General features: G+C 53.5%; 3 protein-coding genes across 3 annotated transcripts in view; 1 reads left to right on the forward strand and 2 right to left on the reverse strand.

Moving 5' to 3' along the window:
• The window catches only part of cfap61 (cilia and flagella associated protein 61), a gene marked incomplete at both ends in the record, with an annotated part of 26,659 nt that extends 22,065 nt beyond the window's left edge, over positions 1–4,594 (reverse strand). Inside the window, 6 exon segments of the mRNA XM_079753399.1 lie at positions 1,679–1,811; positions 2,168–2,285; positions 3,053–3,120; positions 3,331–3,407; positions 3,501–3,651; positions 4,452–4,594. Coding sequence (XP_079609525.1) covers positions 1,679–1,811; positions 2,168–2,285; positions 3,053–3,120; positions 3,331–3,407; positions 3,501–3,651; positions 4,452–4,594 — 690 coding nt within the window.
• A 507-nt stretch (positions 4,595–5,101) lies between these two features.
• On the forward strand, positions 5,102–14,873 carry crnkl1 (crooked neck pre-mRNA splicing factor 1; the record flags this gene model as incomplete). Its single annotated transcript, XM_079754168.1, has 16 exons — positions 5,102–5,270; positions 5,599–5,751; positions 6,083–6,174; positions 6,733–6,891; positions 7,224–7,260; positions 8,000–8,152; positions 8,812–8,970; positions 9,186–9,356; positions 9,602–9,793; positions 10,424–10,483; positions 10,793–10,873; positions 11,026–11,265; positions 11,486–11,587; positions 12,549–12,797; positions 13,736–14,136; positions 14,852–14,873. The coding sequence occupies exons 1-16, from the start codon at positions 5,223–5,225 to the stop codon at positions 14,871–14,873; spliced, it is 2,319 nt and encodes a 772-aa protein (XP_079610294.1). The 5' UTR covers positions 5,102–5,222.
• naa20 (N-alpha-acetyltransferase 20, NatB catalytic subunit) lies at positions 14,709–17,878 on the reverse strand. Its single transcript, XM_079753961.1, has 6 exons — positions 17,777–17,878; positions 17,595–17,619; positions 16,820–16,910; positions 16,589–16,724; positions 15,716–15,861; positions 14,709–15,136 (listed from the first exon to the last, which is right to left on the reverse strand). Exons 1-6 carry the CDS (start codon positions 17,827–17,829, stop codon positions 15,051–15,053), a joined length of 537 nt encoding a protein of 178 aa, XP_079610087.1. The 5' UTR covers positions 17,830–17,878; the 3' UTR covers positions 14,709–15,050.
• Positions 17,879–18,360: the final 482 nt, after the last annotated feature.

Consider the following 18,360-nt stretch of genomic DNA (forward strand, 5'->3'; position numbering starts at 1 on the left):
TCTCTATGGAGGTCCACCTCTCTGTGAGGTCCACCTCTGTGAGGTCCACCTCTCTGTGAGGTCCACCTCTCTGTGAGGTCCACCTCTCTATGGAGGTCCACCTCTCTATGGAGGTCCACCTCTCTGTGAGGTCCACCTCTCTATGGAGGTCCACCTCTCTGTGAGGTCCACCTCTCTGTGAGGTCCACCTCTCTATGAGGTCCACCTCTCTGTGAGGTCCACCTCTCTATGAGGTCCACCTCTCTATGGAGGTCCACCTCTCTGTGAGGTCCACCTCTCTGTGAGGTCCACCTCTCTGTGAGGTCCACCTCTCTATGATGTCCACCTCTCTGTGAGGTCCACCTCTCTATGGAGGTCCACCTCTCTATGGAGGTCCACCTCTCTGTGAGGTCCACCTCTCTGTGAGGTCCACCTCTCTGTGAGGTCCACCTCTCTATGGAGGTCCACCTCTTTATGGAGGTCCACCTCTCTGTGAGGTCCACCTCTCTATGAGGTCCACCTCTCTATGGAGGTCCACCTCTCTGTGAGGTTCACCTCTCTATGGAGGTCCACCTCTCTATGGAGGTCCACCTCTCTGTGAGGTCCACCTCTCTGTGAGGTCCACCTCTCTATGGAGGTCCACCTCTCTGTGAGGTCCACCTCTCTGTGAGGTCCACCTCTCTATGAGGTCCACCTCTCTGTGAGGTCCACCTCTCTATGAGGTTCACCTCTCTGTGAGGTCCACCTCTCTCTGAGGTCCACCTCTCTATGGAGGTCCATATCTTTTGGTGAGTAGATCATTCATATCATGACATTATCATTATATTAGTCAGAGGTTCTGCTGTCTGTCACGGCCTATCCTTCCCGTTTCCATTGAGTGGTGGAGCTGCAGTCCTGCAGAGACACCTTCTAGAGCACGTTGAGCACCAGAGAACACACAACAGTGGAGGAACTTCAGCCTACAATCTGCACCAACAAGGTTCTCCAGAAGAACTGGAGTTTGGCTTTTATTCAGCAATAGAAATCAAATCTAGCTGATTACCAAACAACAGAAAACCTTCATCTCCCTCCTCTAGAACCATAGACCCCTGAGTGATGTTCTGAGGGAGGCAACGCGCGGAACAGTGTGTTCTACCGAGAGGGGAACACGTTCCCACCGAGCGCGGAACAGTGTGTTCTGCCGAGCGGGGAACACGTTCCCACCGAGCGCGGAACAGTGTGTTCTGGCGAGCGGGGAACACGTTCCCACCGAGCGCGGAACAGTTTGTTCTGCCGAGCGGGGAACACGTTCCCAGCGAGCCCGACGGCTCCAGCTGCCTGGACCCCAGATGATGAGCGTCCTGGCATAGGACCAAGGGGGCCGCGGCCATATGCTGCCAGGAAACCACGTCTGCCTCCCTGTCAGCCCCCCCGCTGGGGGAGGAAGGGGGAGGGGCCCCAGTGGGGGGTCAGGCGGCCGGGCCAACCCATCACCACCAGTGACGCTATTAACATTTGAAAACCTCCGTCAGCCAATCAGACGCCACAGAGATCCTCGGACAAAATGGTGGCGGCCGGCGCCAACTGTACAACATCATGTGCACACATCAGCCAATGTATGAATGAATGAATGAATGAATGAATGAATGAATGACGTGATGAGTGGCTGTGGCTGAGGTGTGGAGGGGGTCTCGCTGAGTGAGCGGTGGGCCGGCCCCACCTCGCAGACGGCGGTCTGGTGCTGGGGGTCCTGCTCCTCTAGGAGCTTGGCCAGGGAGTAGCAGCCCAGGATCTCCTCCAGCTCCTTGGACTGCTCCGAGACGATGTGCAGCAGCTCATCGTGGTCCTCCTCCCTGGACACACGGGGGGGGGGGAACCTCAACGCTCAGCCAATGGTTAACGGACGGTATGTAAACATCTAACCAGCGACCACTCAAAGCACTTTACAACACCGCCCCACATCCACACACCGGAGCAGCTCAGGGCGAGACCTCAGTGACACCTCGGCACTCGGCAAGGAGGAGCCGGGGATCGAACTAGCAACCTTCCGGCGACCAGCCGACCCGCCCCATGCCGTAACACCCAGCAGACTACAGGAGAACCACAAAGATCACTGTTCCTCCGCGTGTCGAAGGACCTCAGTCCTCAGAACCAAGATGGCGGCTGGGTGACGTGTGAGGACCAGAGGTGTGGGGGAGGCGGGGCCTACCTGCCCTGGCGCACGTGTAAGCGTGGGCAGTACTGGTGGCGGTAGCTGACCAGCGCCACACAGGGAGGGGGGTCCTGGTGGGTCCGCAGGGGCTCAAACACCTCCTCCAGGACCGGATCTGGGGAACACAAGACCACCTAGACTGTCTCTGGGAGGAGGAGAGAGGAGACTGTCTCTGGGAGGAGGAGAGAGGAGAGAGAGGAGAATGTCTCTGGGAGGAGGAGAGAGGAGAGAGAGGAGACTGTCTCTGGGAGGAGGAGAGAGAGGAGAGTGTCTCTGGGAGGAGGAGAGAGGAGACTGTCTCTGGGAGGAGGAGAGAGAGGAAGAGGAGACTGTCTCTGGGAGGAGGAGAGAGGAGAGAGGAGACTGTCTCTGGGAGGAGGAGAGAGAGGAGACTGTCTCTGGGAGGAGGAGAGAGAGGAGACTGTCTCTGGGAGGAGGAGAGAGGGGAGAGAGAGGAGACTGCCTCTGGGAGGAGGAGAGAGGAGAGAGAGGAGACTGTCTCTGGGAGGAGGAGAGAGGAAAGAGAGGAGACTGTCTCTGGGAGGAGGAGAGAGGAGAGAGAGGAGACTGTCTCTGGGAGGAGGAAAGAGGAGAGAGAGGAGACTGTCTCTGGGAGGAGGAGAGAGAGGAGACTGTCTCTGGGCGGAGGAGAGAGGAAAGAGAGGAGACTGTCTCTGGGAGGAGGAGAGAGGAGAGAGAGGAGACTGTCTCTGGGAGGAGGAGAGAGAGGAGACTGTCTCTGGGAGGAGGAGAGAGAGGAGGAGGAGGCCCAGGAGACTGTCTCTGGGAGGAGGAGAGAGAGGAGACTGACTCTGAGAGGAGGAGAGAGAGGAGGAGGAGAGAGGAGGCCCAGGAGGAGCAGACGGAGCGGTGGAGCCTCACCTAGAGGGTGGGGGTGGGGGCTGACCAGGCAGATAAAGTGCAGCTCTGGGACGGCGTGGAACACGGCTCTGTGGACCGATGCGAGGCGTTTGATTGGTTACCTGACATGACCTCATCATCCTCATCATCATCATCCTCATGCTCATGTCCTAAACCCGTCCGACCCAGTTCCCCGCGTGGGAACCAACTTGGCTATGCTGGTTGGTATTTCTTTTGTGTTATGAGGCCAGAGACCTCAAACCTGTTACGTTACTGTTTCCTAAGAGGTCAGAGGTCACCTCAGGATCTCTCTGACGCTGTCCGGGGCGAAGCCGGGCTGGGCCACGAAGAGGTGGAGGAAGAGCGTGTTGAGCGGCTGTAGAGTACAGGAGAGCCACACGGTTAGCAGGTACCTACAGATCTCCTGGTCTCCATGTTGGACTACTGCGGACCCTCTATGACCACTCACCGTGAGGGTCCCAGCCTGGAAGTGCTTCTGCATGTAGGGCTCCCAGTCCCCCGGGTCCACCAGACCCCCTATAGGGTGGTCCAGGAAGGAGGCGTGGCCCACCACCTCACCCCCCTCACCGGCCAGGGTCACCGCCAGGTTGGCCCGCTCCCTGGACGCACAACGCACACGTTCACATCATGAGTCACATGTTTACATCATGACAGACGTTTACATCATGACAGACGTTTACATCATGAGTCACATGTTTACATCATGACAGACGTTTACATCATGACAGACGTTTACATCATGAATGACCTTTACATCATGACAGACGTTAACATCATGAGTCACATGTTTACATCATGACAGACGTTTACATCATGACAAACGTTAACATCATGACAGACGTTTACATCATGACAAACGTTAACATCATGACAGACGTTCACATCATGACACAACGTTACCATCATGAGTCACATGTTTACATCATGACAAACGTTAACATCATGACAGACGTTAACATCATGAGTCACATGTTTACATCATGACAAACGTTAACATCATGAAAGACGTTCACATTATGGCACGTTTACAACATTACTAGGGCTGAATGATTAATCAAATCGACATCGCAATGTAAAAGAACACGATTTGCAAATCCCAAAGGTTGTGATATATATATATATATAAATAACTCAATAGATGTATACATTTTTTCATACGTACATACATACATTTTAATTATTATTCTTTTTTTATCATAATTGTTTTAATATATATAATGGGCGCTATATAACTATAAAATCTGAAGTTGAGTGTAGTGTATAGCTTGGGTTGTGTCATTCATCCGGTATGAAATTTGCTCGTCCATAAATGAGTAAATAAGCTCCATTAAAAGACAACAACGTGGACCAGAGGAGCTCCCTGATGTCTGACCCCCGCGGCCCGGTCGGTACAACTCACAGCAGGTGGATGACGTTGACCCTCCCGAACACCGACCCGGCTGGGGGGCCAAGCAGCGCGTCGATCTCCCGCGCATCCGCGGACTCCGTCCTCCTCGCGGCCACCGCCAGCTCCTCACCCCGCTCCGACCGCAGGGTCCTCATCCCGACCAGACCCGGCGGGGGGGTCAGGGGTCCTGGACCCGGACTGGAGACCCGGCGGGGGTTAGGGGTCCTGGACCCGGACTAGAGACCCGAAAAAACCGGCCGCTAATTAACGGACCAACGTCTTATCAATTAACGGGTGACTTGTAACAACGCAGAAATGACGATTAGTAATAACTAATACCGAATAACTAATAACTTATAACTAATAACTTATAAACTTCGGATGAAATGCAAAGAGAGAATCCGTCTCATCCCACTGGTTTTAACAGTTATCAGCTATCGAACTCTCTTTTATTTATTAGACGTTAACCGTCCGTTGCTGTGAACAACGCTCGGCCGACCCGTCGTCATGGCTACGCCACCACGACCGACGCCGGGCACCGCAGAGTTGCCAGATTGGGCCAGATTTCCTGCAGCGCGCTGCAGCCGGTGTTGCCAGATTGGGCGCTGCGCAGGGGTGAAGGGTCGCCGCGCGGAGCATGCTGGGTACTGTCATGGCGGCTCGGATCGGCGCTGTTTGTTAAACGTTGTTGTAGAATTCAAAAAAGTATCCGTCCACCACATACACGCACATCGGGTCTCCGGATCGTTTCCGAAGCTAGACGGTTGTGTGAATCCTGCCGACATGGCGTCCACGGCGGCCGGGAAGCAGAGGATCCCCAAAGTGGCGAAGGTAGGAGGAGACCCGGAGCACGAGCGGACGGAGTCGGCTGCTCGGTCCGCGCGAGAAGCCGCGAGAGGAACCCGAGCTGAGGAGGCTCCTCCGAGAGGAGGAGGGCTTCTCTAGAAGTGTTTCTAGCAGACATGCTGAGCTGAAACATAACTTTGATTTTATTATTTTTACTTTAAAGTCTTTGTCTGGTGCCATGTAGCATTAGCATCGCTGCTACAGGAAACTTGTAGGCTACTTCCACTTGTTGTGTTACGTGTGGAGATGATCCGAGCACACGAGAGATGGCTGACCTGAGTTCTGACGCGTGTGTCTGTGTGTCTGTCTGCAGGTGAAGAACAAAGCGCCGGCGGAAGTGCAGATCACCGCCGAGCAGCTGCTCCGCGAGGCAAAGGAGCGCGAGCTCGAGCTGCTGCCACCGCCGCCCAAGCAGAAGATCACAGATGAAGAGGAGCTCAACGACTACAAGCTGAAGAAGAGGAAGGTACGGAGGTCCCTCAGTATCTCAGTGTTGACTGGCTGTTCTTGTTCTGACACCAACAGTTGGCTGTCGTTTTAATAATAAACGGTATCTAAAGCAGATCTTCATCATCATATAGCGTAGACCTTCATCATCATCATCATCATGTAAAGTAGACCATCATTATCATCCTGTAAAGTAGACCATCATCATGATGTAAAGTAGACCTTCATCATTATCATCCTGTAAAGTAGACCATCATCATCATGTAAAGTAGACCTTCGTCATCATCATGTAAAGTAAACCTTCATCATCATCATGACACGCCCCGTAAAGCGCGCTCCTCTGCCTGCAGGGGTTTGAGGACAACATCCGCAAGAACCGCACGGTGATCAGCAACTGGATCAAGTACGCCCAATGGGAGGAGAGCCTGAAGGAGGTCCAAAGGTACGAGCTTCATATCCTGTCACTGCTGCTTCCTACAGATGTTCCCTTACCGTCTGCTCCCACACCATCTGTTCCCTTCCCGTTACAGATTCAGATTCTTGTATCAGCTGATACCGAGTATATACCGATACGGCATCTAGCATGGTTTTTCAGAATTAAATCGTTTACATTTATATTCTATAATTAGAATCATACATTTGTATTCTTGTAGTTGAGCGTGGGCATCCATGTTATTCCGACTTCTTAGCTCGAACGCACGTAGGTCGGAGACGACGCGTTTCCCGTTCCGACTTCCCACCTCCGACTCTTAACGAACGCAGCTCAACACCGTAGAGTTTGAGGATCTCTGCCTCCGTAACGAAGGAGTCATGTGATCGGAGCGGAGCGTACACTTGCGTAGTCGCCGATACCCGATACTGCACAAAATGCAGTACCAGTTTCCGATACTGGTATCGGAAACAACTCTGCTGCTTTGCTGACCCTTCAGACCCCCCTAGCCCTGTCCGTCTCCCAGTAGCCTGCTCTGACGCTCCCCCCCCGTGTGTTTGTGTCTCGCAGGGCGCGCTCCATCTACGAGCGCGCGCTGGACGTGGACCACCGCAACATCGCCCTCTGGCTGAAGTACGCCGAGATGGAGATGAAGAACCGCCAGGTGAACCACGCCCGCAACATCTGGGACCGCGCCATCACCATCCTGCCCCGCGTCAACCAGTTCTGGTACGTCCCCACACATGACACACCCCCCCCCACTGAGAGGTTCCGGGTTCAGACCCCCACAGCCTAACGCAAGATGCCCCCGGACCAACCCCTACCTGCTGCCTAATGACCTGCGCCCAAAAGTCTAACGTACGTCGTTTTGGATCAAAGTAGCCACTTAACTGTAAAAGGTCAATTAATAAAACTGTACACAACTTTTGTAATTAAATGGAAATTGCATGGAATGGTTCTATTGAGGTAACGTTTCAAAAAGTTTCAGTTTTGAAATCCCTACCCACATTGAATGACATCATATGAGGCGTCCAATCAGAAGCTGCCCCTGACCCCCCCAGGTATAAGTACTCGTACATGGAGGAGATGCTGGGCAACGTGGCGGGCTGCCGGCAGGTGTTCGAGCGCTGGACGGAGTGGGAGCCCGAGGAGCAGGCTTGGCACTCCTACATCAACTTCGAGCTGCGCTACAAGGAGGTGGACAAGGCCCGCAGCATCTACGAGCGCTATATCCTTCCTGTCGGGCGGTCTGTGTGTGTTGGGATGTGTGTCTGTGTGTGGGGATGTGTGTGTGTTTCTTAGGGTGTGTGTCTGTGTTGGGATGTGGGTCTGTCTTTGGTTTCAGAACGTCCGGTTTAAAGTGTATTGGTGTTTATGGTGTATTCAAGGGTTTTGTAATTGTATAGTAGGAGAGGTTTGTAGGTTCAGGGACATTAGCCTGCTGCTGTAAAGCAGCTGGCTGCTGTAAAGCAGGAGAGGAGGCTGCTGTAAAGCAGGGGGCTGCTGTAAAGCAGGAGAGGAGGCTGCTGTAAAGCAGGAGAGGAGGCTGCTGTAAAGCAGGAGAGGAGGCTGCTGTAAAGCAGGGGGCTGCTGTAAAGCAGGAGAGGAGGCTGCTGTAAAGCAGGAGAGGAGGCTGCTGTAAAGCAGGGGGCTGCTGTAAAGCAGGAGAGGAGGCTGCTGTAAAGCAGGAGAGGAGGCTGCTGTAAAGCAGGAGAGGAGGCTGCTGTAAAGCAGGGGGCTGCTGTAAAGCAGGAGAGGAGGCTGCTGTAAAGCAGGAGAGGAGGCTGCTGTAACGCAGGAGAGGAGGCTGCTGTAAAGCAGGAGGCTGCTGGGCAACGTGGCGGGCTGCCGGCAGGTGTTCGAGCGCTGGACGGAGTGGGAGCCCGAGGAGCAGGCTTGGCACTCCTACATCAACTTCGAGCTGCGCTACAAGGAGGTGGACAAGGCCCGCAGCATCTACGAGCGCTATATCCTTCCTGTCGGGCGGTCTGTGTGTGTTGGGATGTGTGTCTGTGTGTGGGGATGTGTGTGTGTTTCTTAGGGTGTGTGTCTGTGTTGGGATGTGGGTCTGTCTTTGGTTTCAGAACGTCCGGTTTAAAGTGTATTGGTGTTTATGGTGTATTCAAGGGTTTTGTAATTGTATAGTAGGAGAGGTTTGTAGGTTCAGGGACATTAGCCTGCTGCTGTAAAGCAGCTGGCTGCTGTAAAGCAGGAGAGGAGGCTGCTGTAAAGCAGGGGGCTGCTGTAAAGCAGGAGAGGAGGCTGCTGTAAAGCAGGAGAGGAGGCTGCTGTAAAGCAGGAGAGGAGGCTGCTGTAAAGCAGGGGGCTGCTGTAAAGCAGGAGAGGAGGCTGCTGTAAAGCAGGAGAGGAGGCTGCTGTAAAGCAGGGGGCTGCTGTAAAGCAGGGGGCTGCTGTAAAGCAGGAGAGGAGGCTGCTGTAAAGCAGGAGAGGAGGCTGCTGTAAAGCAGGGGGCTGCTGTAAAGCAGGAGAGGAGGCTGCTGTAAAGCAGGAGAGGAGGCTGCTGTAAAGCAGGAGAGGAGGCTGCTGTAAAGCAGGAGGCTGCTGTAAAGCAGGGGGCTGCTGTAAAGCAGGGGGCTGCTGTAAAGTGTGCTCCTTAACCGCGCCGCACTCGTCCTGGTTCACCCCGAGGTGAAGAACTGGATCAAGTACGCCCGCTTCGAGGACAAGCACGGCTACATCGCCCACGGCCGGCGCGTGTTCGAGCGTGCCGTGGAGTTCTTCGGGGAGGAGCACGTGGATGAGACGCTGTTCGTGGCCTTCGCCCGCTTCGAGGAGATGCAGAAGGAGGTGAGCGGAGAGGACAAGAGTCATAGAGAAATACTGAATAATCATAGTCAATAAAAATGCATGTAAATTTCCGAATATCTATTTTACGAAACTGAACTGAACTGAGTCTTAACATTGTTACGGCGTAAACCGATGTGTGACCCGGGTGGCCGCCCCGGTACTGGTTCCTCTGAGCGCTCCGAGCGGTACTGAAGGGTTTCCCCCCCCCCCCCCAGATGGAGCGCGTCCGGGTCATCTACAAGTACGCCCTGGAGCGAATCCCCAAGACGCAAGCCCAGGAGCTCTTCAAGAACTACACCATGTTCGAGAAGAAGTTCGGAGACCGCCGCGGCATCGAGGACGTCATCGTCAACAAGAGGAGGTTCCAGTACGAGGAGGAGGTCAAGGTAGGAGCACAGCCCCCACAGGCTGGGGAAACTGGTCGGACTGGGACCGCTGGTGGTCATCGGAGAACATCTCCGGCCATTCCGTTTGCATTCAGGGCGTTCAGCGGACACACACATTCACACGCAGCTAGGAGGAGCCGGGGACCGAACTAGCAACCCTCCGGTTACCGGACAACCCGCTCTACCTCCTGAGCTAAGCTGTCCCTGCCCGACCCCCTGACCTTAACGTTGACCCCGTCCCCCAGGCTAACCCTCACAACTACGACGCCTGGTTCGACTACCTGCGCCTGGTGGAGAGTGACGCGGAGGCGGACGCGGTGAGGGACGTGTACGAGCGAGCCATCGCCAACATGCCCCCCATCCAGGAGAAGAGGCACTGGCGCCGCTACATCTACCTGTGGATCAACTACGCCCTCTACGAGGAGCTGGAGGTCAAGGTGGGGCAGCGGTCTGAACACCACCACCACCACCACCACCACCACCACCACCGTAGTACAGCTGTTTCCACACCAGGATCGGATATTCCTCCGATACTGCTTAAATGCCGTACGGGGTATCTGCGAGTACGCAAGTCTATGGGCTGATCCGATACATCACGTGACTAGCTCCTTTAGTACACAGAGAACCTCAAACACTACGGCGCTATGCTGGGTTTGTTTACGGTCGCAGATGGAAAGTCGGAATAGGAAACGCGTCATCTGCGACGGACATGCGTTCGAGCTACCAAGTCGGAAAAACATGGATGCTCATGCTTAACTACAATAATACAAATGTATTAAATGATCTAGTTCCGAAAAAAATAGTGTGTAAGTGAACCGACTATATATTGCTGTCACCGTAAGAGAACCCTTCAATAAGAACAAGTGCTGTTAGTAGTTCCAATGCTAGATGCTGTATCGGTTTATACTCTGTATCGGTACTCAAGATCAGGAATCTGAATCAGTCGCGGGAAGGAAAAAATGGTCTGGGAACATCAGTAGTCTGTTGCTGCCCTTCCTGCTGTCGGTCTGTGCTGCTCGGATGACCTTTAGTGCCCTTGAACATCAACCTCCTTCTCTTGTGGTCAGGACCCTGAGAGGACGCGTCAGGTGTATCAGGCCTGCCTGGACCTCATCCCTCACAAAAAGGTACGTGATGTTCTGGGTTCAACCCCTGTGCTCAGTGATTGAGTACCTCATGAAATAGCCCTTTGAACTTTGACCTATTTAATGCATAACTACTCGACCCGCTGACCCCTGACCCTTCGGTGTTGGTTCAACTTTTATGCCTCCGACTTTGGGAGTGGCAGGACATTTGGTGGGATAACGTGATCAGACGCGTGCCGTTAGTGTGTTGCCCTGACACCAGAGCCCTGACCCAGGGGGGGGTCTGCGTGTCCTCAGCGTGTCCTTAGCGTGTCCTCAGTGTTAGCGTCTGACCCTGATCTCCTCCCCCAGTTCACCTTCGCCAAGATGTGGCTCCTCTACAGCCAGTTCGAGATCCGCCAGAAGAACCTCCCCGCCGCCCGCAGGGGCCTGGTGAGACATGCTAACACACAGCTAGCGGCTGACACAAAGCTAGCGGCTGACACAGCCTCACCTACCACCAGCTAATGGCCGACAAATGAGCTAAATCAATAAGGTTACAGCCTCTGGAGTGGCCCTTCAACCTTTGACCTCTGCCCCCCCAGGGCTCAGCCATCGGGAAGTGCCCCAAGAACAAGCTGTTCAAGGGCTACATCGAGCTGGAGCTGCAGCTGCGCGAGTTCGACCGCTGCAGGAAGCTGTACGAGAAGTACCTGGAGTTCAGCCCCGAGAACTGCTCCACCTGGATCAAGTTCGCCGAGCTGGAGACCATCCTGGGCGACGTGGAGCGAGCCCGCGCCATCTTCGAGCTCGCCATCGGACAGCCCCGTCTGGACATGCCCGAGGTAGGGGGGGGGGAGCTACAGTTCTATGGGCGGCATGTGGCTCAGGAGGTAGAGCGGGTCGGCTGGTAACCAGAAGGTTGCTGGTTCGATCCCTGGCTCCTCCTGAGTGTCGAGGTGTCCCTGAGCGAGACGCCTCGCCCTGACTGCTCCCGACGAGCTGGCTGTCGCCCTGCGGGGCTGACTCGCCCCCCCATACCCTAACATCTCTGCCGCTCCGCAGGTGCTGTGGAAGTCCTACATCGACTTTGAGATCGAGCAGGAGGAGTTCGACCACACCAGGGACCTGTACCAGAGACTGCTGCAGCGCACCCAGCACGTTAAGGTAAGGATACACACACCCAGCACGTTAAGGATACACACACCCAGCACGTTAAGGTAAGGATACACACACCCAGCACGTTAAGGATACACACACCCAGCACGTTAAGGATACACACACCCAGCACGTTAAGGATACACACACCCAGCACGTTAAGGATACACACACCCAGCACGTTAAGGATACACACACCCAGCACGTTAAGGATACACACACCCAGCACGTTAAGGATACACACACCCAGCACGTTAAGGATACACACACCCAGCACGTTAAGGATACACACACCCAGCACGTTAAGGATACACACACCCAGCACGTTAAGGATACACATACCCAGCACGTTAAGGATACACACACCCAGCACGTTAAGGATACACACACCCAGCACGTTAAGGATACACACACCCAGCACGTTAAGGATACACACACCCAGCACGTTAAGGATACACACACCCAGCACGTTAAGGATACACACACCCAGCACGTTAAGGATACACACACCCAGCACGTTAAGGATACACACACCCAGCACGTTAAGGATACACACACCCAGCACGTTAAGGATACACACACCCAGCACGTTAAGGATACACACACCCAGCACGTTAAGGATACACACACCCAGCACGTTAAGGTAAGGATACACACACCCAGCACGTTAAGGTAAGGATACACACACCCAGCACGTTAAGGTAAGGATACACACACCCAGCACGCTAAGGTAACGCTACACATACCTAGCACACTAGGGTAACGCTACACACAGCACACTAAGGTAACGCTACACACACCTAGCACACTAGGGTAACGCTACACACACCTAGCACGCTAGGGTAACGCTACACACAGCACACTAAGGTAACGCTACACACACCTTAAGGCAACGTTACACACACACCTAGCAGGGTAAAGTAAGACTCCCCCCCCCCCCGACCTCTGACCCCTGACCTCTGACCCCCAGGTCTGGATCAGCTTCGCTAAGTTCGAGCTGTCGGTGGAGGCGCCACAGCGCCTGCAGCGCAGCCGGCAGATCTACGAGGAGGCCAACAAGAGCATGAGGAGCTGCGAGGAGAAGGAGGAGCGGCTGATGCTCATGGAGGCGTGGCGCGACCTGGAGGCCGCCTTCGGCTCGGACCAGGACCTGGAGCGGGTCTCCAAGCTGCTCCCCGAGAAGGTCAAGAAGAGGAGGAAGCTGACCGCCGAGGACGGGGTAGGAGGAGGCCGCCGCCGCCGCCGCCGCGTTAGCCTGCTCTCTCATTGGACGTCCAATCGGGACGAGGGTGCAGTCGTGACCTCACACTGATTGATTTGGGGGGGGGGACTCGATTGATAAAAGAGAAACTAGCATCAAAGTGCTTTTCACAGAGTGGACAACGTAGCCACAGTCAGCCACTGTGATGTTGCCTGTAGGGCCCTAGACTAGTACCCTATAGGGCCCTAGACTAGTACCCTATAGGGCCCTAGACTAGTACCCTATAGGGCCCTAGGCTAGTACCCTATAGGGCCCTAGGCTAGTACCCTATAGGGCCCTAGACTAGTACCCTATAGGGCCCTACGCTAGTACCCTATAGGGCCCTAGGCTAGTACCCTATAGGGCCCTAGACTAGTACCCTATAGGGCCCTAGGCTAGTACCCTATAGGGCCCTAGGCTAGTACCCTATAGGGCCCTAGACTAGTACTCTATAGGGCCCTAGGCTAGTACCCTATAGGGCCCTAGACTCTAGGGCCCTATAGGGTACTAGTCTAGGGCCTAGACTAGTACTGTGTGTTGTAACGTACCGAGCGTGGTGTAACATACTGAGGGGTGTGTAACGGACCGAGCGTGGTGTAACATGCTGAGGGGTGCACCGTGTGTTGTAACGTACTGAGGGGTGTCTAACATGCTGAGGGGTGCACCGTGTGTTGTAACGTACTGAGGGGTGTCTAACATGCTGAGGGGTGCACCGTGTGTTGTAACGTACTGAGGGGTGTCTAACATGCTGAGGGGTGCACCGTGTGTTGTAACGTACTGAGGGGTGTCTAACATGCTGAGGGGTGCACCGTGTGTTGTAACGTACTGAGGGGTGTCTAACATGCTGAGGGGTGCACCGTGTGTTGTGACGTACTGAGGGGTGTCTAACATGCTGAGGGGTGCACCGTGTGTTGCAGTCGGACGCGGGCTGGGAGGAGTACTACGACTACATCTTCCCCGAGGACGCGGCTAACCAGCCCAACCTCAAGCTGCTGGCCATGGCCAAGATGTGGAAGAGGCAGCAGCAGGCGGAGGACGAGGAGGAGGAGGAGGACGACGAGGAGGAGGACAAGGAGAAGGAGGAGGCCCCAGCCGAAGGAAAACCAGAGGAGGAGGGGGAGGAGGAGGAGGGAGGAGAGGCATCGTCAGAGAAGCCCGCCGGCAAATCACCGGCTGAAGACCCAGAAGACCCCAGGGGGGAGGAGGAGGAGGAGGAGTCTAGGGGAGAGGAGAGGCCCAGTGGTGAGGAAAAGGAGAGGCAGCCTAGGGAGGAGGAGAAGGAGAAGGAGAGGCAGCCTAGGGAGGAGGAGAAGGAGAGGCAGCCTAGGGAGGAGGAGAGGGAGAAGGAGAGGCAGCCTAGGGAGGAGGAGAGGGAGAGATCTAGGGGTGAGGAGAAGGAGAGGAGCCGGGGTGAGGAGAGGGAGAGATCTAGGGGTGAGGAGAGGGAGAGATCTAGGGGTGAGGAGAAGGAGAGGAGCCGGGGTGAGGAGAGGGAGAGATCTAGGGGTGAGGAGAGGGAGAGATCTAGGGGTGAGGAGAGGGAGAGATCTAGGGGTGAGGAGAGGGAGAGATCTAGGAGGGGTGAGGAGAGGAGCCGAGGTGAGGAGAGGAAGAGGTCTAGGGGTGAGGAGAGGAAGGGGCCCAGGAGGGAGGAAAAGCAGCCTAGGGAGGAGAAGCCTGCTCCTGATGACAGCAGCAGCAGCAGCAGCAGCAGCAGTGATAGTGATGAGGAGGGTTCTAGCCAGAAGAAGTAGCTTACACCGTCTCGGGGGAGTCTTCACCATGTGGGGTGGGGTATGTGAGGGAGGGGTCTTCACCATGTGGGGGGGGGGGGGGGGGGGGTCTTCAATTTCTATGTTTTTTTATAACGAAACCAACGATACTGGCCTTAGAGCAATCTTTATTGTCCATGTTTGTATCTGTGAATCCACTGTAAATACACACCTCTTCAACAACAAACTCGCATTATTTCACAACAAATCGTTTCCTCAGGAACTTTGTGGTAACAAATGTGAACTCTACTCGTATAAAAGAAGTTTGAGGGTCCGTGGGTAACCAGTGTCTGACTGAACGAGCGGACAGGAAGCCAGACCAACACCACTTCCTGTCGTATTTACCTATGTACAGTAACGCAATGAGGGGTCACTAGTCTGCCGGGGTCAGGGGTCATTATGTCCTCTGGTCTCACGGGGTCAGGGGTAACTATGACCTCACAGGGTGGGGGATCAGGGGTCACTCTATGTCCTCCGGCCTGACGGGGTGGGGCAGAGGGATGATGGACCTCTTCTCCGTGTCCCGGGACAGCGCCTTCCTCATGTCTGCAACACAGGAGAACAAGCAGAACGTCAGACTGGTTCAACACGGTGGAACACCTGCATGAAGAACCAATAGACCTCTGAAGAATAAGTCCCTCCTCCGAGGCTCCCGTTCCCTCGGTCAGATGTCTACGGGAAATAACATGGGGTTTAGAATGATCGTACATAAACTCTGTAGGTGGCGAAGAAGTAAAAGCTGCGTCACGTTTTGAACTACACTCTTTTTCCATCTAGTTCGACAGAGTTGGATTGTCGGTGCCGTTAAAAGTAGTAAACGATTATTAATGCTACTTTAAAAGGCACCGACAATCCAAAACCCTAGTGGAAACTAGATGGAAAGAGTAGTTCAAAACATTACGCAGCTTTTACTTCTTCGCCACCTACAGAGTTTGTTATGTACGATCATTCTAAACCCTGTGTTATTTCCCGTAGGCATTTGACCGAGGGAACGGGAGCCTCGGAGGAGGGACTTTTTTTCAGAGGTCTATATGAACCGAACCATGGACTCCGGATGGATAGAGTAGACCTTATGGAGTGATAAGTGGCAGTTAATGAGCAGAATGGAGTGGGGTGTTGTCCTACCGTATGCGTCTTCGTCGGGGTCCCCGTTGCTGGCCGAGTAGTACTCTATGACGGTGCGGTACACGCTGTAGCCCAGCTGCTTGTACATGCTCACCGCTACCTGGTTGGAGACGCGCACGAACAGGTCCACGAAGAACCCGCCCTTCCTGCAACACCACAGAACGGTTAGAGCATCTAGTCACTACTGTTAGAGCATCTAGACACACTACTGTTAGAGCATCTAGTCACACTACTGTTAGAGCATCTAGTCACACTACTGTTAGAGCATCTAGTCACTACTGTTAGAGCATCTAGACACACTACTGTTAGAGCATCCAGTCACACTACTGTTAGAGCAATTAGTCACACTACTGTTAGAGCTCTTAGTCACACTACTGTTAGAGCATCGAGTCACACTACTGTTGGAGCATCTAGTCACTACTGTTAGAGCATCTAGTCACACTACTGTTAGACTAACAGTAGTGTGACTAAATGCTCTAGCAGAGCATCTAGTCACAGCGTACTGTTAATGTACTGTTAGAGCATTTAGTCACACCGTATGGTTAGAGCATTAAGACACTATACCGTGCTACTATATCTTTCAATTATCTTAGAGCATTCGGTCAAGCAATACCATTACTGCATGATACAATACCATTACTGCATGTAACAATACAATTACTACATGTTACAATACCATTACTACATGTAACAATACCATTACTGCATGTTACAATATCATTACAACATGTAACAATACCATTACTGCATGTTACAATACCATTACTACATGTTACAATACCATTACTACGTGACAACACTCGTCCTACAAAACGTGCCCTACTCGACAGTCACTCCGGGTCCTATCCTCCGGTCGCCGTGACGACCACGCACCTCTCGGAGATCTCCTCCAGCATGTCCATCAGCTTGGCGGCCAGGCCTAGCCGCCGGAACTCGGGTGCCACCGACAGCGCCGTCACGTGACCGTGCCAGTCCTCCCGTGCCACCGAGCCCTCCGCCTTCCCCATGACTGGGGGGGGGGGGGGGGGGGGTACAACAAAACACCTCAGCTCCCATTCAAACGCTCACGACAGACTGACGGATGGACGGACGGACGGTACTCACTGTAGCCCATCAGCTCCGCCCCCGGCGCCTCGGCCACGATGAAGTACTCGGGCCAGTGGGCGAGGTACTGGAGGTAGAACGGGATCCCATACTGGGGGACAGTTAGGGAGCCTTCCCAGTACAGTACAATGGTTTAAAGAGATCACAATTAACCCTTTGGGGAGACCAGGGAAGAGGGGTACGGACCCCCTAGGAAGAGGGGTAGACTTATCCTAGAGGCAGGTTCCTGGGGGACCTTGTGAATTCCTACACAACTTAATTTACGATGTAAATTGTCAATATTTGTCCTGTAATGTAATATATGTTGATTGTTCATGATCAATATAGGTAAGTGTGAAGTGAAATGGGTCCAATTAAGACCAATACAATACAGTATTACTGATGATGCTTAGTGAAATAGTATTAGTTGACGGGGAAATAGTGTTTTGATGAGGATGACAGTGACGGGTGATTGAGCGACAGGAGGGGATGGAACCACGGGGGGAGACGTACGACATGAGACCATCTGGTAAACACTCATGCTCATCCTAACCCCATCCAGGAAACTGTTGACACCATGATGGATATCGTTATCGATTAGGAGGACGTTGAATACGTTGGATGTCCCACTACATACTTAATGAACCCGGCAGCCAATTATAACCCTAACCACACTTGACCTGAATTACTGATGAAACAAACCGATTCACCCCGCTAGGCTTGAAGATAAGCCGGCCGGACCTCATCCCCCTCCCGCCGCCCACCCAGCACCCAGCACCCTGCAGCGGGAGGATACGGTCTCCGTCAGCGGGTCCAGGTTGCTGTGAGGACACAAGAGAGGAGACCCGGGTCATACAAGCTGTCCACAGGGGGACCTCGCCGTCCCGTCCCCCGCTGTGAGGACGACCCGCAACCGCAGCGAGCCACAATCACACCCACGCACTCATCAGCAGAAGGGATTCACAGCGGCGGACTCACATGTTGTTGAATTTGAACAAGTCATCGCAGGTGAAAGCCCGTAATGTTGTCATCTCGGCCGGGTTCCTGGTCCTCTAACCTCGCGGAGGAAGCATGAAGGGGGATTTTAGAGCAGGCGGGAGGAACAGGAGGGCGCCCTCTGCCTTTGCGGAGGGGGAACGCGTTTTTACGCTTTGGGAAACGACATCTGCTGTTGGATTAAGATAAACTAATATGAGATTAGATGAGGAATAAAAACCACAAACAAATATACAGGGACTAAATCATTAATATAAAAAAATGATGCAAAAATAAAGAAACATTATCGACCTGATTGATATATAAAAAGTTGGAATTTCAAAGTCAGCTTTATTGTCAATTCAAAATTAAGTGCCAGACAAATAGAGGAATCGAAATTGCGTTTGTCTCTGACCCACGGTGCAATAGGTAGAAAAGGATATATTAGAAAAAAATAAATACAAAAGTAATATTTATAATAAATAAGTTCTAAATAGTGCTAGATGAATCTGAATACTTCAAAGGTAGGCAAAACAAAACGGTCAAACAAAACGGTATTTATTCAATAAAGGAAAAAATGTAAATGG

The sequence above is a fragment of the Pollachius pollachius genome (assembly GCF_949987615.1).
Source record: "Pollachius pollachius genome assembly, chromosome: 16".
NCBI classification, from domain to species: domain Eukaryota; kingdom Metazoa; phylum Chordata; class Actinopteri; order Gadiformes; family Gadidae; genus Pollachius; species Pollachius pollachius.

Bases quoted from the DNA above. Each gene is read 5' to 3' on its own strand.
- naa20 (XM_079753961.1), bottom strand. From the start codon at position 17,829: ATGACAACATTACGGGCTTTCACCTGCGATGACTTGTTCAAATTCAAC. The intron at 17,620-17,776 runs GTGAGTCCGCCG...GTGTCCTCACAG, and splicing joins TTGTTCAAATTCAACAACAT to CAACCTGGACCCGCTGACGG. The intron at 16,911-17,594 runs GTATCCTCCCGC...ACTGTCCCCCAG, and splicing joins TGGACCCGCTGACGGAGACC to TATGGGATCCCGTTCTACCT.